The sequence below is a fragment of the Euprymna scolopes genome, chromosome 19 (genome assembly GCF_053919585.1).
Source record: "Euprymna scolopes isolate OS-2025 chromosome 19, ASM5391958v1, whole genome shotgun sequence".
In the NCBI taxonomy this organism is placed as follows: Eukaryota; Metazoa; Mollusca; class Cephalopoda; order Sepiida; family Sepiolidae; genus Euprymna; species Euprymna scolopes.
In genome coordinates this window covers 23,528,851-23,552,846 of record NC_136500.1, presented here as the reverse complement: position 1 = coordinate 23,552,846, position 23,996 = coordinate 23,528,851, and the positions used below count along the sequence as shown (strand labels likewise).

Genomic DNA, 23,996 nt, shown 5'->3' with positions numbered 1-23,996 from the left:
TCACACGGTGTTCATTTTAAATGGCCACGATGTTTTAATTATAAAATAAAAACCATAGTACATTTTATTACTCGTGCGAACAGTTTAGGACAAGTATTTATTGTCATTAGATTATAAGATGACTATAATGCAGTCTACAGGGAAACAGTCTCGTTGTATCTGCTAAACGACTAGGATGTTTTAATTGCAACAATGTTTTTAACAAGGAACAAAATTTGATCATTATGAAGAGAGTTTATGACAAATAATTTAACGACGATGCAATCTATAGGGAAACAGTCCCATTGTATCTGACTGAAACGTCTACGATGTTTTAACTGTAATAAGATACAAAATATATAATAAGAATTTCAGTACTTAAGATAACAGTTTATGACAAGCATTTGTTTTCGTGTGCTTTAAAGATGACCATGATGCAGTGTAAAGGGAAAACACTTTCGATACACTGTTTTTTTTATATTAATTACTCACCGATTTCGCAGGTGTCGCCTTTAAATCCGACTTTACATGTACACTTGAATTTATCAGCAACGTCGGTGCAAGTCGCATCGTTCTTGCAGGGTTTGAACGCGCAAGCATTTACTGAAAGATGAAAAGAATCAACCAATCAAATATTTTTAACGTAAAATTGTAATTTCTTGTACTCATGGGTCACCAATTAGCAAGGCCAAAGGCGACTTAAGGAAAAAGTTTAATGAAATTGTCAGATGGATAGTAAAAAATATTATGAATGGATTGAAAGAAATTACTATGATAGTGTTCCCTTGACTACTGTACACTCATTAAGCCTTATCCTCGAGTGGTCTCCAGGCCTTTATAAATAGTTACTTCTTTGTAAAAAAAAAAGAAAAAAATGGATGGAACGTGTAACTTTTCATTATTTAAGAAGACAGCTCGGCAAGTATTATGTAATGTTGACCATGAATGAAATTATGTTGTAGTCAGTTGGGAGGAGGTAACCAGATATATATATATATATATATATATATATATATATATATATATATATATATATATATATATATATATACATATATATATATATATATATATATATATATATATATATATGGGGGGTGCTTGTAACGTAAAAATATGCCTAATTCACACTATGGTAATGCAATTTGCTTAAAAATCTACTGCATGCAAATTAAACAAAGAAATGACAACCTGTAGATTGTATAGCAAGACTTTCTGAACCATATATATATATATATATACGTTTTATTTTTTATTACCGTATCTTTCTGTTAAGTTACATTATTGTTTCAGCTACTGGGCCGTTTTATTTGGCCGTCTGTAGCTTCCTCAGATTTTACAGAAACTGATGTAAAATCTTAGGAAGCTACAGACGGTCAGAAAAAACGGCCGATTAGATGAAACAATAATATAACTTACCAGAAAGATACGGTAATAAAAAAACAAACGTATATTTGCTCTACAACAGTATTGAGCACTTTCTTCAGTTTTTATTAATTACCATTTCTACTATATATATATATATATATATATATATATATATATATATATAATGTGTATATATATATATATAATGTGTATATATATATATATATTATACAAATATATAAATTCAAGTCACGAGTATTCTAGTATACATTAAAAAAAACAAAAGCAAATATTTACCTTCAGAACAGGTTTTTCCCTTAAATCCTACTTTACAAATACATTGGTAGTGGTCGCCAACATCTTTACACTTGGCACCATTCTTACATGGTTCTAGCCCACATGCATTAACTAAAAAAATAAAAAGGGGTGTAGTAAAAATAAACCGATAAAGACTATATAAATATACTACAAATAATTACAAAAAATAAAAAAAAATTAGCATAAGATACACAAAATACTGTTGAAAAAACAATAAATTAAATTTCAATTGTTAAAGTTATTAAATATTGCTTAAATAATTTTATCTCTACTATTATATAAAAATTACTTTGTGGGTGCATGTGTGTGAGTTCCTTCCTCATAGGTTACGAAATGACTGAACCTATCTGTTACAAATTTAACACAAAGCTAGTTATATGTCTTGCAGTGTTCTAAGTTACATAAATTTATCTGATAAGTATTGACAATCGAAAAAACAACGATCTTAAAAATAACTTTTTTCTGATGGATAAAAAAAGGAATAATTTTTGACAGGATAATAGTTTACGTGACATCGGCCAAGGGAGATAATATCTCAGCAAATCATTTCGTCTTAAAGAAAACAGATTTACTGTAATCTGGAAATATAGCTAAGTGATACAGTATTCGACTACAGATCAAATGATCCCTGTTCACGCCCGGATGTATAACCGGACAACGCTAACCTGCCAGCTAGTTAAATAAGAATTACTGATAAACAACGTACAGGAAAGATTGTAGTGATGGGACAGTGCCTCAGTTTCTTAGATATTTTCGGACACATAATATCAGAGTCTTATTTTTAACCCTGTCTAAGAGCGAGAAAATAATGGTTAAGAACACCAACTCTGATATAGGAATAATACAAATATTTTTTTTTTCTAATACTGCATGCGATAGTTTTATCATCGACGCAAATACTTGTAAAACAAGCACTGGAATGTAACATTATAATCAAGAAATTAGAGCTGGTGCATGGGAGAGAGTGCAGGATCTATTAGGCAAGTTTTGGTGCTTCTACACTATTAGGACGAGATTTCGTAATTCATAAATGGGATTTTGATACACTTTTTTTTTTATATTAATTACTCACCGATTTCGCAGGTGTCGCCTTTAAATCCGACTTTACATGTACACTTGAATTTATCAGCAACGTCGGTGCAAGTCGCATCGTTCTTGCAGGGTTTGAACGCGCAAGCATTTACTGAAAGATGAAAAGAATCAACCAATGAAATATTTTTAACGTAAAATTGTCATTTCTTGTACTTATGGGTCACCAATTAGCAAGGCCAAAGGCGACTCAAGGAAAAAGTTTAATGAAATTGTCAGATGGATAGTAAAAGATATTATGAATGGATTGAAAGAAATTACTATGATAGTGTTCCCTTGACTACTGTACACTCATTAAGCCTTATCCTCGAGTGGTCTCCAGGCCTTTATAAATAGTTACTTCTTTGTAAAAAAAAAGAAAAAAATGGATGGAACGTGTAACTTTTCATTATTTAAGAAGACAGCTCGGCAAGTATTATGTAATGTTGACCATAAATGAAATTATGTTGTAGTCAGTTGGGAGGAGGTAACCAGATATATATATATATATATATATATATATATATATATATATATATATATATATATGTGGGGGGGGTGTTTGTAACGTAAAAATATGCCTAATTCACACTATGGTAATGCAATTTGCTTAAAAATCTACTGCATGCAAATTAAACAAAGAAATGACAACCTGTAGATTGTATAGCAAGACTTTCTGCACCCTATATATATATATATATATATATATATATATATATATATACGTTTTATTTTTTATTACCGTAACTTTCTGTTAAGTTACATAATTGTTTCAGCTACTGGGCCGTTTTTTTTTCCGTCTGTAGCTTCCTCAGATTTTACAGAAACTGATGTAAAATCTGAGGAAGCTACAGACGGTCAGAGAAAACGGCCGATTAGATGAAACAATAATGTAACTTAACAGAAAGATACGGTAATAAAAAAACAAACGTATATTTGCTCTACAACAGTATTGAGCACTTTCTTCAGTTTTTATTAATTACTATTTCCACTATATATATATATATATATATATATAATGTATATATATATATATATATATATATATATATATATTATACAAATATATAAATTCAAGTCACGAGTATTCTAGTATACATTTAAAAAAAACAAAAGCAAATATTTACCTTCAGAACAGGTTTTTCCCTTAAATCCTACTTTACAAATACATTGGTAGTGGTCGCCAACATCTTTACACTTGGCACCATTCTTACATGGTTCTAGCCCACATGCATTAACTAAGAAAATAAAAAGGGGTGTGGTAAAAATAAACCGATAAAGACTACATAAATATACTACAAATAATTACATAAAATAAAAAAAATTAACATAAGATACACAAAATACTGTTGAAAAACAATAAATTAAATTTCAATTGTTAAAGTTATTAAATATTGCTTAAATAATTTTATCTCTACTATTATATAAAAATTACTTTGTGGGTGCATGTGTGTGAGTTCCTTCCTCATAGGTTACGAAATGGCTGAGCCTATCTGTTACAAACTTAACACAAAGCTAGTTATATGTCTTGCAGTGTTCTAAGATACAGAAATTTATCTGATAAGTATCGACAATCGAAAAAACAACGATCTTAAAAATAACTTTTTTCTGATGGATAAAAAAAGAATAATTTTTGACAGGATAATAGTTTACGTTACATCGGCCAAGGGAGATAATATCTCAGCAAATCATTTCGTCTTAAAGAAAACAGATTTACTCTAATCTGGAAATATAGCTAAGTGATACAGTATTCGACTACAGATCAAATGATCCCTGTTCACGTCCGGATGTATAACCGGACAACGCTAACCTGCCAGCTAGTTAAATAAGAATTACTGATAAACAACGTACAGAAAAGATTGTAGTGATGGGACAGTGCCTCAGTTTGTTAGATATTTTCGGATACATAATATCAGAGTCATATTTTTAACCCTGTCTAAGAGCGAGAAAATAATGGTTAAGAACCCAACTCTGATATAGGAATAATACAAATTTTTTTTTTCTAATACTGCATGCGATAGTTTTATCATCGACGCAAATACTTGTAAAACAAGCACTGGAATGTAACATTATAATTAAGAAATTAGAGCTGGTGCATGGGAGATGGTGCAGGATCTATGAGATAAGTTTTGGTGCTTCTACACTATTAGGACGAGATTTCGTAATTCATAAATGGGATTTTGATACACTGTTTTTTTATATTAATTACTCACCGATTTCGCAGGTGTCGCCTTTAAATCCGACTTTACATGTACACTTGAATTTATCAGCAACGTCGGTGCAAGTCGCATCGTTCTTGCAGGGTTTGAACGCGCAAGCATTTACTGAAAGATGAAAAGAATCAACCAATGAAATATTTTTAACGTAAAATTGTAATTTCTTGTGCTCATGGGTCACCAATTAGCAAGGCCAAAGGCGACTCAAGGAAAAAGTTTAATGAAATTGTCAGATGGATAGTAAAAAATATTATGAATGGATTGAAAGAAATTACTATGATAGTGTTCCCTTGACTACTGTACACTCATTAAGCCTTATCCTCGAGTGGTCTCCAGGCCTTTATAAATAGTTACTTTTTTGTAAAAAAAAAAGAAAAAAATGGATGAAACGTGTAACTTTTCATTATTTAAGAAGACAGCTCGGCAAGTATTATGTAATGTTGACCATAAATGAAATTATGTTGTAGTCAGTTGGGAGGAGGTAACCAGATATATATATATATATATATATATATATATATATATATATATATATATATATATATATATATATATATATATATATATATATGGGGGGTGTTTGTAACGTAAAAATATGCCTAATTCACACTATGGTAATGCAATTTGCTTAAAAATCTACTGCATGCAAATTAAACAAAGAAATGACAACCTGTAGATTGTATAGCAAGACTTTCTGCACCCTATATATATATATATATATATATACGTTTTATTTTTTATTACCGTATATTTCTGTTAAGTTACATTATTGTTTCAGCTACTAGGCCGTTTTTTTTTTTTGGCCGTCTGTAGCTTCCTCAGATTTTACAGAAACTGATGTAAAATCTGAGGAAGCTACAGACGGTCAGAAAAAACGGCCGATTAGCTGAAACAATAATGTAACTTAACAGAAAGATACGGTAATAAAAAAACAAACGTATATTTGCTCTACAACAGTATTGAGCACTTTCTTCAGTTTTTATTAATTACTATTTCCACTATATATATATATATATATATATATATATATATATATATATATATATATATATTATACAAATATATAAATTCAAGTCACGAGTATTCTAGTATACATTTAAAAAAAACAAAAGCAAATATTTACCTTCAGAACAGGTTTTTCCCTTAAATCCTACTTTACAAATACATTGGTAGTGGTCGCCAACATCTTTACACTTGGCACCATTCTTACATGGTTCTAGCCCACATGCATTAACTAAGAAAATAAAAAGGGGTGTAGTAAATATAAACCGATAAAGACTACATAAATATACTACAAATAATTACATAAAATAAAAAAAATTAGCATAAGATACACAAAATACTGTTGAAAAACAATAAATTAAATTTCAATTGTTAAAGTTATTAAATATTGCTTAAATAATTTTATCTCTACTATTATATAAAAATTACTTTGTGGGTGCATGTGTGTGAGTTCCTTCCTCATAGGTTACGAAATGACTGAACCTATCTGTTACAAATTTAGTTAGTTATATGTCTTGCAGTGTTCTAAGATACAGAAATTTATCTAAGTATCGGAAATCGAAAAAACAACGATCTTAAAAATAACTTTTCTCTGATGGATAAAAAAAGAATAATTTTTGACAGGAGATTTTTTTACGTTACATCGGCCAAGGGAGATAATAATATCTCAGCAAATCATTTCGTCTTAAAGAAAACAGATTTACTCTAATCTGGAAATATAGCTAAGTGATACAGTATTCGACTACAGATCAAATGATCCCTGTTCACGCCCGGATGTATAACCGGACAACGCTAACCTGCGAGCTAGTTAAATAAGAATTACTGATGAACCACGTACAGGAAAAATTGTAGTGATGGGACATTGGCTTCAGTTTGTTAGATATTTTCGGACACATAATATTAGAGTCATATTTTTAACCCTATCTAAGAGGGAGAAAATAATGGTTAAGAACACCAACTCAGATATAGGAATAATACAAATATTTTTTTTCTAATACTGCATGCGATAGTTTTATCATCGACGCAAATACTTGTAAAACAAGCACTGGAATGTAACATTATAATCAAGAAATCAGAGCTGGTGCATGGGAGAGAGTGCAGGATCTATTAGACAAGTTTTTGCGCTTCTACACTATTAGGACGAGATTTCGTAATTCATAAATGGCATTTTCAGATAAAAAAAACAATGATTTTTTTTGTCAATTTTAATACGTTTCAATGGTACTTTCCAAATTATACAGTTGGAATTACCTTAATATTTCTGAATTATTAAAAAAAAAAAAACTTTCATCATGGTAGAAAGTAAAAAATTGCCCCCATCTTGTTTAAATCCAAACGGTAATTTACCTCCCTTTTTAACTCTTCTGTGTCTTACGATCGTTTTCATCAAATTCTATTTATTTTTTTCTTAATAAATAATTTTCTACCTAATCGATTTTGGTACTTTTTGGATATAATCCTCTTTAAAATACGAGGAATACGCAGATACCATTGCTTTCATGTGGAATTCAGTATTACGATTTCCGAAATTTTGTCCTAATAGTGTAGATCCACCCAATTTTCCATGCATGAGTGGATACTGGCTTTATAGCATTATAGGATATGTGCAGGTATAAGAAGATTTCTAGTCTGGTAGAAGGAGCCTACCTTTTTTTTTCAACAGACTTGACAGCATCTTCAGTGTATTTATTTCAATTCACCTTTACTATAAATGTTAGACTAAGGAATTTAAATATTAGACTCTTTTGAAGGGTATTAGCAGCTACGGTAGTAGGAAAGTTTTTAATTCTTGCTAAATCATCCATTTTGTGTTCCATTCTTGTATAGACTGAAGCTTTTTTTCTAAGGGTGGATCCATTGTCTTATTGGCATAGATAGATTTAAGTAGAGTAAGTGGATAGTTGAAAAATGCAAAGAGAACTATATTTACCTTCAGTGCAAGTTTTTCCTTTAAATCCTGCCTTGCAAAGACATTTAAAGCTCTTGCCTTCATTTGTGCATTCACCTCCATTTTTACAGGGTTTCAGGCCACAGGCATTGACTGAAAAAATAAAAACAAGATAACGTTTTAAAATGTGTATTTTACACTCAAAAACGAAGCAACTACTAACGTCTAATTTGTATGTCTCTGCCTTATTTTAGTTTAATTAATCCTCGGAGTTCAAAATATCTTTTACGTCATAAGGCTAACATTATAAGTACCTATCCGGTGTTTCCTGGGGAAATAATAAAAAATGACTGACTTGTTTAGAATGAAATAGAAATACATTAGGTAATTTTAATTTTGTAATCAAATTATTTTGTGAACTAAAAACATTTGAATCTTCATTGATGCTAATCAAATAAAGTTAGAGAAATTATAATGTGTCATTAATTCAGATTTGAGAAGCACCTACATATTCAAGCAAGCATACCAACACACATGCAGACGCGCATGAAATTGCATAATTATATATATATATATATATATATATATATATATATATATAAAAGTATATATATATATATAATTAATATATATGTATATATATATATAATATATATATATATATATTTGAAGAATTAAAGAGAGTAAAATCAGTATAATTACACCTAGAAGCTTTCCTTTTTATTATTAAGGAAAAATATCCACTCTAGTAATTTGCGTAGCCGCAATAAATATTTTCAGAAAAATCTTCAGCAAAATATAATAGGCTGGCCTGAATCAAATATCGCTATGTCAGATATTAATATCTTGCAAGCACATTTAAAACTATTGCCTAAATCAGTGCATTCATCTCTATTCTTGCATGCTTTTAAGCCACAAACTTTAACTGCAAAATAATTATGCCTGGAAAATATTTACTTAGCACTGACAGGCAAAGGAGATATCGATTTAATAATTTTCATAAGCTACCATCCAAATTCGTATTTTTCTGCAACAACATTGAATTTAATTGACGTCATAAGTGACAAGTATTTGTCAAGCAAAACACTCGCTGTTTCTCCATATTGGCACGTGTATACTTATGCGAGTATTGATTCGATTTAAAATAAGTATTCAATAGAATAAGTGACTAACTACGCATGTATGTGGGTGAGTAATTGATAACATGCGTGACCAAGTTTTCAAAACAGTATCCTCAGTAGGCATGTCAAATATGATTTGGAACAAATACAATGAGAACAAAGCTAAAGCTGCTGCAAAGAAGGTGGGTTCCCTCTACTATGCTAGAAAATTACTCACACCAGAGAGCATCCTATATCTTTACAAGATCACAATTCGCACGTGCATGGAGTATTGCTGCCGCATCTTGGCTCGTGCATCTGTCATAAGTCTTTCACCCATAGACAGGGTCTAAGAATGAATTTCAACTCTACTAGGTTCCACACTAGCTGTCAGGCTCCAACCTTTGTCCCAGCGCCGCAATGTAGCATCCCACTGCCTGTTTTACAAGTACTTCAATGAAATGCGCCGTAATGAACTCATAGCACGTGCCTCCTCAGCATGCATCAACTCGACAAGCAGTAAAATTCTACCCCTTCACTGTTCAGGTCCCTAATTATCGGAAAGTCATCTACTCTAATAGTTTTTTTTTTTTATCTTGAACAGCTAGATTTTGGAATTCGCTTCCTGTTCCTGCTTCCCTAACTGTACTAGCTTGTTGAAGTTTAAATGTAATGTGAATAGATGTCTTAATGCTCAACTCCCCAACATGACTCCTTATGTTCCAAGTGGCAATATGCGTTGTAGGGGATGAAAAAGAGAAAAAAAAATCCTGGCATTGGTAATAATCATATATCCAGTTACACTTAAAGTAAACCTCAAAAACCTGGTTGAAACCATTAATTGTAAGACATAAGATAACCTGATTTATTTTCTTTACCATAAGTATGCGGTATTTTTATGCATAGCATATCCAGATCATCAAAGGGGGCACTCTGAATAGAACAAATAAAACGATAACCAAGTGAAGATGGATTTCTCTTTTTTTTAATTAACAGAACAGATACTACACTCAACTCTACATCTGGCTTTAATCGTCACACGCCAGAAGTTAGATACATTTTTAGAGATCAATAGTGTGGTGAGGCTAAGTTCTATTTATCATCTAATCCACATACGTGTCTGTGGTATGTAAAGACACACGCATCTAAATAACATGGCAACGTTAAAACATAATCAGTTTTTAAAAATAAATGCCCACAGAGGCATTAATAAGTACTAGAGTGTTGTTGAATTGATGTGAAATCAGAGAGGGCTTGAGTAATACATACTAGAGATCACTAAAAGGGCGATGGGTGACTTTTTTTCTTTTTTTTTACATGGGGATCACCACATATCAAGGGCCGGAAGCCACTCGGGGATAAGGGTTATTTTGTGTACAATAATCAATGAGATAATATCGTGGTAATAGTTGGTATTGGAGATTTGATAAAGTGTCTTACTTAAGGAGGCGATTAATAATTTCCAGTTATACTATAGCTGGAAATCTTGTGAAGTAGGCCCTTATGCCAAACCTTATCGAAGGCTTTTGATATGTTAAGAGCAATTGCCCTAGAAAGGAAGCCTTTGTCGAGAGATTCACTAATCCTGTGGGATATAAATGTTAGCACATCAGCTGTAGATCTAGCAGAACGGAAACCATATTGCATGTCACTAAGAAGGTTATTTCTGCTGAGGTGGTTGACTACTTCTTTATTTAATATGGATTCCAGTAACTTACTCATGACACACAAGAGACGTATTGGTCTGTACTGAGAGGGAGATGACTTATCACCTGAGTTCTTAAATACAGGGCATACTGACAAGGTTTTTCAGGGTGTTGGAAAACACTTCTCCTTAAGGCAACGCTTAAACAGTTTTGTAAGTATGGGAGCAAGTTCTGGTTGAAGCTTTTTCAACACTATAATTGGAATGCCGTCTGGGCCAATTGCTTTACTGGAATCAAGGTTCTTGATTAGTTTGGCGATCTCGTGTACAGATATTTGTATGTTGGATAGTGTGTTGTCTGTTGTAGCAGGAAATATGAGGAGTTGATGCCCTTCGTCGCAGAAGGTAGAGTTAGCTGCAAAGTTCTTGGCGAATAGTTTAGCCTTGTCTGATGCTGATGAGATGACCTCTGGTTCATTAATGATGTTTGGGATAGAACGCACGCATCTGTTCAGGATCCTGTTTGCTATTTGCTAAAACTGGTGGGAACCAAGCTGCTGCTCAGCTACTTTGGATTTGACGGACTGAGCATATAGCTCTCTTGCATTTTTATTACTCTTTTACAGTGGTTGCTGGCAGTCCTGAAGGCAGCTTTAGTCTCAGTACATCTATTACGTTAGTAGCTATGGAAAAAAATGATTTCTGTGCGCAATGGCAGCAGCACATTCTGGGGAGAACCATGGCTGGCTGTTAAATTTTTGTTGGAATTTTTTGGATGGTATGAATCGGTCTATGCCTACAATTAACCATTCGGTCAGTTCTAATACTATAGAGGACACATCTTTTTAAACATGAAATGCAGATGTAGATCAGATATAAATGTACGGAAGCTATCCCAGTCAGCCATAGAGTATCGATATACAGTACGGTTGAGAGGTACGTCTGAAGACTTATTGTATTTCATTTTTATCTTAACTAATACAACTGTGTTACCAGGATCCCAGAGGAGATAGAACGGAACATGAACATAGCTCAGGGGAAGTTGTGAGAAAAAGGTTTAGAAGGCTTGCATACTGACCAGTAGTATCGGGCACACGGGTGGGTTCATGAACAATCTGAGTGAGGTCATAAGCAATGGCAAAATCATGACAGAACCTCTCCTCATCATCCGTCTTATTTGAGTGGGTCAGCCATTCCACATTATGGGTATTGAAGTCACCGCAAATGTGAATGTTAGCCGAAGGATGAGTAGACAGGATGAGGTCAATTTTCTCAGATATACTCTCAAGGACAGTAAACCCGCTGTTTTGGGGGCGATATAGGGCAAATATGAATGTGGTAGTGTAAGCAAGTGCAACCCGGAAGCACATATAAGGTAAATTAGGATCTTCTATGGAGATCTCTACCACACGGGAAGCCATCTTTAATGTAAGTGCATATTCCATGTCCATGGCGATCTTGAGGGTTAGATTTAGATGTTAAGTTAGAGTATCCTTTTAGTATAAACTAATCTAAATCATAAACTAGTGTTAATTAGAACAATTAAAACATTATTTTGTTCAAACATAACTCAATCCCAGAACTAAAACATATTTTAGCATGTATTTAGATAACTGGATGTATATTATAAACCTAACGAGTAAGATTTTCCATAGATATGGAAACCATGGTTATCAATGACTAATCCAAACATTATTAGACAACAGTATCATCTATATATTAATACGGTAGCGTGTGTGTTATTTTTTTGTGCCACGCTTACATCTGGGTCGTTTAATTGTTATGTACTTCCATTTCTTGTCATAAATAATTTTACCGAGAATTCTTCGTAAGTTTTGGCTTCGGTTTCGATTATAGCTGATGGCATTTAAGTCACTTATTTGTTTTTATAGATAATTTTACCAATAATTTTTCATAAGTTTTTATTTCGGTTTCGATTCAAGCTAATGCACCCAAGTGATAAGGATATATTTTTTTTTATTTATATATATAAAAATCGATAGAGCATTAACTTTATAATAATATATACGAAATCTGCAAGAATTAAAATATTATATTTTAAACGTACTTTACGACCGGGCTACCCTGCTAGCTTAGATAAATAATTTTGCGGTTTAAAAAAAAAGCTACGATATAATAATAATATCCATTTACACTGGATATCTACAGAATGCCAACATCAATATATTACATATGAATAAGCCCTCGTGAAATTTCCACAGGTCCTACTAGTATATAATAAATATATTACGTTATTATAAATTTAATTGAACAGTGTTATTTTATTTTTGACAAATACAGAATTATATCTATATATCTATAAAAGTGAGAATGTGTGTGGGGTGTGTGAGGGGTTTCAGAAACCTATATACGCAACGGATACTTTATATACAGACGTCAGATTTGGTATATAGGATATTCAGACACGTGGAAAACTTTTTAATCAGTTTTCATCTAGAAAAAATAAACGAGCATAGAAGAATTAAAATTGAAAAATTGATACATGGGGATCGTCGGATATTTTCTATTTGCTAACTGTTTCACGAATGCGCATGCATGGATGGTTCACATGACAGATACATTATGCTAAAAATAAGTTCAATTTGAAAACATTTTTTTAAACGTCGTGTCAGGACAGCCTATATGGTTGACATACTTGATTTTTAGGTTTGGTTTTCGATCTCAGCCCGAGTTTTTTTCCTTTTTTTTACTTACAAGAAGTGAACTGTTTGGAAAAAAAAACATAATACTCGCAAGCCCATGTCTCAGTTTCTGTATGAATTAAAATATATTTATGCGTATTTTACGATAGGGCCACGGCGGGCGACACAAATATATAAATTTAAATATGTATATATAATTAAAATCAAATATGAAAATATAATTAAAGGTTAAAAAAATTGTCTTTATTATAATTCCTTGTTTAAATTATTGATGAATTAATAAATATCTATATATACTGATAGGCCGCCCGACGTTGCCCGCTCGTAATATACGCTTAAATATGCTATTTTATTTGATGCAGATTACGTATTTATTATTATAGAGACAATTCTCTATGGATCATTATATTAAACTTAATATATAGTTGTGAGATTAAAACTAAAAATATATATGGGTGCCATCAGCTCGAATCGAAACCAAATCTTAAAACTCTCTGCCCTCATCCCTTAGCCTCTCCCCCCCCCCACACATATATATATATACATATGTATATATATGTGTATATATATATACATATGTATATATATGTGTGTATATATACATATGTATGTATACATATATATACATATATATATACACACACACATATATATATATATATATATATATATATATATATATATATACACACACATACACACAGATATTCACCTGTCACCCATTTTTAAAAGATGGAATTGCCTGATCGTCAAAGACAAGATGCAAGCAAGCAAAGTTCATGGAGTTTTATAATAATTGTCTACACACACATACATATATGTATGTATGTATGTATATATATATATATATATATATATATATATATATATATATATATATATATATGTATATGTGTGTGTAGACAATTATTATATGTATGCATATATATACATATATATACATATATATGTATATACATATATATACGTATGATGATTGCAACGTCTTGTCAGACGAGTGCCACTCCCTCAGACATTTAAAATCCATGAGCCCAAATGCCTGAGGGAGTATCTATACAAATATGATGTTACAGAGTCTTAGCTTTGTACGACAGCTAAGTCTCTCTCTCGGTTCAAAATGTTGAGATCCAGCAACAAGCAAGAGCAAGATAGCCAGCAAAAAATTAAACTGCAGACCAGCTTAATGCGGGTAATGGTCTTCCGCTTTATGGTTTTTTTAAATCAGAGAGTTGCTTCTCCTAGAAAGGTATCCTTCACCACGGCTTACGGGAGCCCTCTCCACCTCAATACACATATACACACACACAAATAAACACGGTGCTAGTTGGCCGTTGACCCAGAAAAAGAGTTTATTCGCCCTTTGGAAAGTCTTGTTTTTAATCGTTCAGGGAGACTAGCCGCCCTCCTCACCAAACAAGTCTGGTGGGGGAACCAGTTTAGTCGCCGGTGACCCGACCATGAGGCAGGTAGTACTGGGTTACATGGTACCAGTAGCACATGACATGACCTGACATAAATATATAATTATATATACATATATATACACATATATATACATATATGCATATATATATCACATATACATATATACATATATATACATATATATACACACACATATATATATATGTACATATATATACATACATATACATATATATGTACACATATATACATATGTATACATATGTATACATATATACATACATATACACATATATATATATATATATATATATATATATATATATATATATACATATATACAGGTCCCGCTAGTTATTATTATTATTCATAACTAATAATTACATTATTTTTACCGTTTAACAATTTAATTTCTATTCCATTATACATATTGAAATCAATTGCGTCTCATTTTCTGCCGTTTAAATTAAAAGCTTTTACGTTGCAACATTTAAAAAAATATATTAAAAAACACAATCTTCTTCTACAAACGGCTAAGATGATTCACGTGACCAAGAGCGAGGTCTGCTTGAAATATAAAAAATAACAATAAAAATATTTAACACAAAAAGTAACATCGTTTTTCATGCCTCAAAAACCCACATAACCTTTAAATCACTCTCCTAGAAGAATACGTTGTACTTTTAACATTATATATATATATATATATATATATATATATATATATATATATATGCAAAAAAATCACAAGCAAGCCAAGCTGTTATAAGATCACTTTTCTTATAAACATGAACTTTTAAAAAAAAGGCTATACTGTTGTCAATGTCTCCAAATACTCGAGTATTTGCTATTTTGTTCTGAAATTGTTATTAAATCATAGGATGATATCACATTGATTTTCAACTGTATTTATGTACGAGAACTTATTGAAATTGTAACCTGGGTTTATAAGTAATAATGTCATATACTATTATCTTTGTTAATGAATATCCTCTTTCAATAAGAATGTAACAGAGCGCATACACATCACAGTAAGAAAAAAAGAAAAAGACTACGAAAAGGAAGATCATGTTTAGCACGTTCGAGAACACGAAGAGACATTTGGGAGGGCAGATGTCAAAAAGAAGGAGTACAATTATGTTAGAGACGTCGATAATGTCACGGCCATAATGAGAAATCACGCGTGGCAGGAGAACGATGAAATAAATGTCGTTGTTACAACACGAATAATTGAGTTCAAGTTATTATTTGTCTTAGTCTCCTTTGCGACGTAGATTGCACAAAACGTGTGGACCCCGTTTGTAAGCGAGGGTAACTTTACAAGTTTTCCACAGTCTATATACAGTAGAATACCAGGATACAACATTAATCCGTTCCGGGGTTGGGATCGTAAAGTAAAATTGCCACATGGCAAGTCCTAAGAAAAATTTTATACAGTACATATTAAAAATTAGAACAACATACAGTGCAGTATATAATACACATGTATATAATCAAATAAAATTATAAATAACACTGTAACCAGGGACGGGAAAAACATCGTATTCTACATCGTAACCTGAAGAAACCGTATCCTGGGTTCACTGCATCTTGGGGTTCTACTGAACATATATAACTGTAATGAGTTATGTAGCGTTGTACAGCCTCATTCTAAACTGAATAAGATAGAATCGTGTTCCAGTGTGATTGTTCTCACCTTCGCTGCATATTTTTCCTTTGTATCCAGGTTTGCATTCACAGATGAATCCTTTACCTTTCTCTTTGCACAGACCCCCATTTTCACATGGTTTCAAAGAGCAGGGATCAATGATGGAAACTACAGACAAAAAGAAAAAAGAATTCAAATCACAAAAGAAAAAGAAAACAATATTTCCAAACAAAAGAAATCTCTATAAAAACTACTCTTTACACTATTTCACATTGGTTTCATTCGAAAATTCATAAATGGTGACATACTTGTTTAAGCGATCTTCTTTATTGAAAAAAAATAACAATTCTCATTGCTTCTATTTTATAATGCAGAATTGTGCTTAGAAAAAAAACTAAGAATGGTTGGCAGCTGAGCTGTCAGAAGGTTATCTCCTTGACACAAATCCTTACAGGGGAAGCTTTTGAGCTCCCCATACGTATTAAGTTGGTACAAAAATAATGTTGTTTATATATATATATATATATATATATATATATATATATATATATATATATGTGTGTGTGTGTGTGTGTGTGTGTGTGTGTGTGTTAATTCAATTTTCACCGCAAACAAGGCACAGTACCACTTTGAAGTAGGGGGGGTTAGGGTTAGGGTTAGGGTTACTTTGAAGCAGGGGGCTACTATCAGGAACATAAGTTGCAGGGGCATTATGAAGGGGGATGAGCAGCAAGATGTCTGTTCACATTGCACTTGAACTTCTGCATGTCAGTACAGTTGGGAAAGCAGAATCCCGAAAGGGAGTTCCAAAGTCTAGCAGTTCCGAGGAAGAAACTATTGGAGTAGAAGGCTTTCTTATACCTAGGAATCTCTACTGTATAGGGGCGGGATTTAGCTTCTTGTCGGATTTGTCGTAGGTATTTACATCAAGGAGGTACAATTGCTTGTAGTTTATCGGAGCATTCACCATTAAAATACTTGGAGAACAGGCAGAGGGATGCAATATTTCGTCGATGAGACAGAGGTTGAAGCTTAGATGACAGCTCAAGACCTATCAGGTTAGCGACTCTCTTTTGAGCCCTGTCCAGGAGGGAGAGACTAGTAGCAGATGCACCAGCCCAAATGTGTATATATAGTTGGACGTCAAAACACGACATTTTTGCACCAAGCTAATAAAAGCTATTTACCAGTTTTCTAAACTAAGACGTGATGAACTATGAGACTTTTTAAAACAAGAGGTAACGCGTTATTTTGGAAAAACAATGAATAAATGCATTTTATTTCAACTGAAAAATGAGAGTCGAATTCCTTTTTGTTTGATCCCTTGCGGCTCTCTGAGATACAGCATGTTGATCCGAGTGTAAACGTAACGATAACCTTCCACTAAAAAACGGATCATTGAGAGATGTACGCTCTTCATCTTTCTTTTCACGATATACGTTCGCATCCACCACCAGCAAAGTACACAATCACGTTGAAACATTAGTTCTCCCCACATCACCAAAGTTAAGCGACGTTGAGCCTGGTCAGTAACAGATTGGTGATCAATTGAGCTTCAAATTGTATATTTACTATCTTATACAGAAATAAATTTCGCTTTCGACGTTTCACAGTAAATTAAAAACTTCTTTCGAACTAATAAAACAATGAATTATTCATAGCTTCCAAACGAATCGTTGATTATTTACCTACAAAATTGATCACAGATTAATATTTATATCTTTCAAATCACAGCAAGAAAATAGCATTCTATTGATTACATGTCGAGCCATACGTTATAAAATGTAAGCGTTTTCAAACCGCTTAGGGTGAGTGGCTCTTCAGTTAAACGGTTAGTGTTAAACGGAATTGATTTTAACTTAGAAAACAGCAAATCTTCCCTCTTTGTCAGAAACATCGCTCATAGAATGTGAGAACTAAAGGACGAAATAAGGGAAGCGAGAGTTCTGCAGCTGAAAAAAAAAACAATTATGAATTTTAAGACACAGCGGATAATCGTAAGTTTGGGTAGTGTGTGCTATAATTAGCTTAATTTAGTTTTAATTAGTTTAATTTAGTTTTAGGTAAAGACTGTCATAGTTTACCGAGGAAGACAATAGAAATTTTTGCAAAGTGCACACTGAGCTATAAAGTGATTAATGGGGTCAGAAAAATTGCTTTTAAAAGGACAGCTAGAATCTATAAAATCTTGGGTGGAGTCTCTAAAATAGCGGATGAATGTTTGGCATCTATCTCCAGTAACAACAATTAAGGAGGAGTGATAGTAGCAACCTTAGTGTAAGTCAAGGTCTCTAATAATGCTAGCTTAAACAGATATGAAGATGGAGAAGTTATTCAAATACAGAGGTCTTACGTACGTCATGAAAAGAAACTGGAATTTTAGGAAGATCTATCTGATTCCAGTAGTTATAGGAACAACCGAACCCATGAAAAAGAATTTCAAAAACTATCTGGCGAATATATCCAGTGACCCAAGTGCAAGAGAGATACAAACAACTGTGTTTAAACGGACGGTTTGAATCTTTAAAATGATTATATCGGCTTGAGCCTCTAAATAGCAGATGAATGTCTGACATCTGGTAGAATATGCTATTCCCAGCAAAAAGAAAAAAATATTTTAAAAAATTTTTAAAAAGGATTCTTTGAAGTCTTGCTTTATTTACTGATATACTCTTGTTTTATTTTCAATACCTGACGTAGAATTCTATAATAAATGTTATTGACATTCTTTCTACAGTGACAAATGTATTTTTATTACATATGGCATGTCTGCGTAAAACGAATTAAAAAAAATTATTTAATACTTTTTTTTCGTTTTGTTGTTTTCTCTTTTTTTCCTGCACACAATTAACTTTTTGATTCAATCTTGTTGTGTATTATGTTTATTCTCCTCTACGCCCCGTAATATATCATGGGTTCTATTAAAATAAACGAATAGTGGCAAGGCTATTAGATGTTTCAATTATTTAGTAAAAGTTTTTAATAATCGAAATAATGTCAGAAAAAAAGTGTTGAGCATTGTTTGAAATAAAAAAAATAAAAAGATTTTACTCACCCATGTATTCCAGTTTTTCTTTATAACCTAAAAAGGGAGGGAAAGACGTTATGTGGTTTTACTTAAATAACAAAATACAGATCAGTTAATTAAAAATAACAGTATAATACCAAAACAAACTTTATTCATCCTGCTTGAATATATATATATATATACATATATATATATATATATATATATACATATATTTACATATATACATGTACAAATATATATATATACATACCTACACAAATATATATATATACATATATATACATATATACATACATATATATGTACATGCATACATACATGTATATACACATATAAACATATACACATATGTAAATATACAAACATATATATAAAAATAAACATATATATACATATACACACATATATACACATATATATACTGATAGACATATATACACATATATATACTGACATAGATATATATATATACACACGCATATATATACACACACACACACACACACACACACATATATATATATATATATATATATATATATATATATATATATATATATATATATATATATATATATATATACGGCATAATCGTGTTGACACACCGGTTCTCTACAGCTCATCGAAGTTAAGCAACGTTGAGCCTAGTTAGTATCAGATGGGTGACCATTTGGGAATTCATTGCGCTGTATGAGCTCTCCGCTCATCTCGGCATTTGTTTCCAGTCGTCTTGTACACAAACCTCTCTTGCCACTGCTATTAAACAATGTAGACTCAGAAGACGTGAGGTTGGAGATTACGTCTTGCTTGCAAATAAAATCTTACGCACATACACCCTTTCGTAGGTATCCATGGTCTGTCAAAGACTGAAGGAGCCTCTCCCCTATATGCATATATATATATATAAATATATCTTTATATATACATATATATATACATATATATACATTTATATTCATATATATACATGTATATACATTTATATTCATATATATGCACACATATATATATACATACACATATATACCTATATATATATCCCTATGTATACATATATATACATACATATATATAAATATATACACATATGTATACATATATATTCATATATATACATACATATATATGCATATATATACACATATATGTACATATATACATATATAAACATATATATATATATATATATATATTTAAAATTTGGGTATGTAAATTTTATGATTTGGAAAGGTCAATCTTCAAATATAGAAATTTTATTATTTGAAAACAAAGAATACAATTTAATAAATCTATTTCCTTAACCCATGGATTCTCCATGCTTATTCATCTCCTCAGTGGAAAATATTAGCATATATTTTTATCGGTGTTCACCTTATCTGCTAAAAGTAATGCACATAGAAAATTTAAGTTAAGTTTTTAAAAAAGAAAAAACACTTAAGATACATAGAATCAGAGAAATAGAATTTGAGGCAGAAAAGGGATATTGTAATTTAAATCCTGCCGAATGTCTATTTCCCTTATTCTATGTATCTTAAATGTTTTTTTAAAAATAACTTTTATAACTTTAATTTCCTATGTTTATTCTTTTTAGCAAATAAAAATATTTGCAAATGTTTTTTCTTCTGAGGAGCTGACTAAGGATCGTAAACTCATGGGTTAAGGAAATAGACATATTAAATGGTATTCTTTCTTTTCAAACAATAAATTTTCTATATTTGAAGATTAACCTTTCCAAATCGTAAAATTTCAATACCCAAATTTTTATTCATTTGTTCTATCTTGTATATTGAGCAATTTTATTTAGCTGGGATTGTCTTATATAAAATAATACATGTAGTAATATTTTGTAAGACCGGATATCACTGGATTTGCATACCAGTAGATATATTTTCATTTCATTTTTCTGAAATATCATATATTTATGTACATATATGTACATATATATGTATACACATATATGTATACGCATATATACATACATGTATATACATATATATATACATACATGCATATATACACACACAAACACACATATATATGCATACATATATATGGATATATATATACATACATATATATGCATATATATACATACATATATATGCATATATATATATATATATATATATATATATATATATATATATGTGCTACACGAACCATGGTTTCATTGCAGAGGATTTGTCTTTTAAAAGTCTTTTAAAATAAAAAAAATCATCAGCAATTCACGAAATTAAAAACAAATCGAATAGTATTTTAGATATCACATTTCCGATCGAGAACCTTATTTATTTTTCTTCAACTTCGTTGCGACGCGTTATATATATATATATATATATATATATATATATATATATATATATATATATATATATATATATATATATATAAACTACAAAGATATTCTATAAACATTTCCTTAGGACTAAAATGCACGGTGAGATGGGGGAACTCTTTCCGAAATCTGTACATTTTCCCTAATGTTTTCTTTCTTTATCCTCTCATACACATGGCATGTGTATGTGTGTGCGTATTATTTACGCATATTTGTATGTATTTGTGCGAGTGTATGTGTACGCGTACCCGATAGTGTATACACACGTCTGTGTATGTATATACATGTATATGTATGTGTATGTATATGTATATATATATATATATATATGTATGTACATTTGGATATATGTGTATGTGTGCGCATATATGTGTGTATGTTTTCAAAACACATTTTCTTTAAGAGTTAATTTTCTTCATATTACCGTATATGTATATGTGTATATAAGTGTATGTATTTCTCGCACACCTATACTTCTTTTCCCGTCACTCTCTTCTCCTCTTCCTCTCCCTACATTCGCTTATGTAAACTTATATGTATATATGTACAGCTGTCTCTACGTGTAAATGTATGCGCAAGCATTTCTGTATGTACATGTATGTCTGTTAGTATATGTATATATGTATATATGCATGCATTTATGTATGCATATGTGCATATATATATATATATATATGTATGTATGTATGTATATATTTGTACATGTGAGTATTTGTTTGTATACGTATGTATATGTACATATTAATATACATATTAATAAAAAGTAGCGTTTCGTTTTTGTCTTAAAACGGTTGAATTTAGAAACGACGTTTTCGTTCTTTTTCGAACGAGAAATAGCCGTTAAATTACAAATAAGTATCATAGCGTTTCTCCTCATTACGTCTTATACTCTTTGAATTCTTATTCTCTCTTAGAATAAATAATATCGTTAAAATTCAAAGGATTAGACAGTTAAAGACGCGTTTCTCATTTTTATTTACTGTTTAATTTTTAATTTTTCGTTTGTATGTATATATGTACTGTGTGAATGTGTGTATGTGCGTACTTATATGTTTATATATTTAAGATTGACGTGGCACCTTCTCATTGGCTATACCTCCTTCTCCTCCTCAGTCTTCTTCTCCTCCTCCTCCTCCTCTACCTTCCTTCCTTTTCCATTCCCCTTTTCCCCGTGCATCCTCATACTTTCACTACACCGATGAAGACTGAAGGATCGGTCGAAAATTATGTACTTATAAAAAAAGTTTTTTAATTAATTTAATTTTTTTTCATAATATTATTATTTTGTATTCCTGCACGTCACCAATTAAAAACGAATAAAGAAATGTTATAAGCTTTTATACTTTTCGCATTCGTTTTATTCATATATATATATATATATATATATATATATAGAGAGAGAGAGAGAGAGAGAGAGAGAAAGAGAGAGAGAGAGTCAAATTCAGATGCAAGTAAAGATGCATTTGACAAATCGATAATTAATTCGGATTAGCCTTTTATTTATGCTTTAATGACCCGAATATAATAATAACATAATATAATTGCTTAAGTTTATTTCTTCTAATAATTAAACCGGTTATGAAGTGTGTTATACTAGAACCATATTTTGTTTGTGACCTAAATAGAACCAACCGCTTTGTAAGAAAAAAATATTATTTGCTACATTCCAATATTCGTGTCCAATATTAGATATTAGATAAACTATTATATTATTCTTATTTAGATATTGACCTATGTTGCGACCGCTGTATATCGTTTCAATGTCTACAAACATTACAAAAGCCAAACAATATTTTCTTGTTAAGACAAGCCGTGAGATCCCGTCCTATCACCCATTAAAATATTGTTAAAAAAAAAACTAACAGAACACCCTCCCTAGGAAAGTTGCATGACCTCTGCGAGATGACGGTTATTTAGTACTGACGACCTGGTGTTTCTTGTTCAAATCTACTTCTTTCCACAGAATCACTTTCACTAAAGATGTTGGCAACCTTTACGCGGTCCCTCCCGTAAGTACCCGATGCTTTTCTAGAAAGAATTCTGACTAGAAAAATATCAAGGAAATTAATGCCAACACTTAAATCTTGGGATTGAAACGATATGATGAAAATGAGTGTGATCGTATATTATATTACTAGGTAAGAAATGATTGCTTCTAAAACTTACTATGATTGATGTATATTTAGGATATAAAAATCGTTTATATTCTTGAATAACGGATCACCATTTTACATTAGAATTGTTCGTCACATAACAAATACACAACGATTTCTTCATTAATTCTAAATAGATTATTTTTTATATCTTCAA

At 31.3% G+C, this 23,996-nt stretch overlaps 1 protein-coding gene across 8 annotated transcripts in view; it reads right to left on the bottom strand.

Annotated features, from left to right (window-relative positions):
- Nucleotides 1-23,996, bottom strand: part of LOC145303489 (uncharacterized) — a 731,279-nt gene that overhangs the window by 81,113 nt on the left and 626,170 nt on the right. For 6 of the 8 annotated variants that reach the window (XM_080144908.1, XM_080144909.1, XM_080144911.1 and 3 more), the window contains 9 exons: nt 19,376-19,402; nt 16,369-16,488; nt 7,882-7,992; nt 6,073-6,183; nt 4,947-5,057; nt 3,861-3,971; nt 2,738-2,848; nt 1,645-1,755; nt 472-582 (listed from right to left, as the gene is read on the bottom strand). In XM_080144908.1, the coding sequence (XP_080001034.1) occupies nt 472-582; nt 1,645-1,755; nt 2,738-2,848; nt 3,861-3,971; nt 4,947-5,057; nt 6,073-6,183; nt 7,882-7,992; nt 16,369-16,488; nt 19,376-19,402 (924 nt within the window). The remainder of the gene's footprint in view (nt 1-471; nt 583-1,644; nt 1,756-2,737; nt 2,849-3,860; nt 3,972-4,946; nt 5,058-6,072; nt 6,184-7,881; nt 7,993-16,368; nt 16,489-19,375; nt 19,403-23,996) is intronic. The other 2 variants (XM_080144910.1, XM_080144913.1) reach the window with 2 other exon arrangements.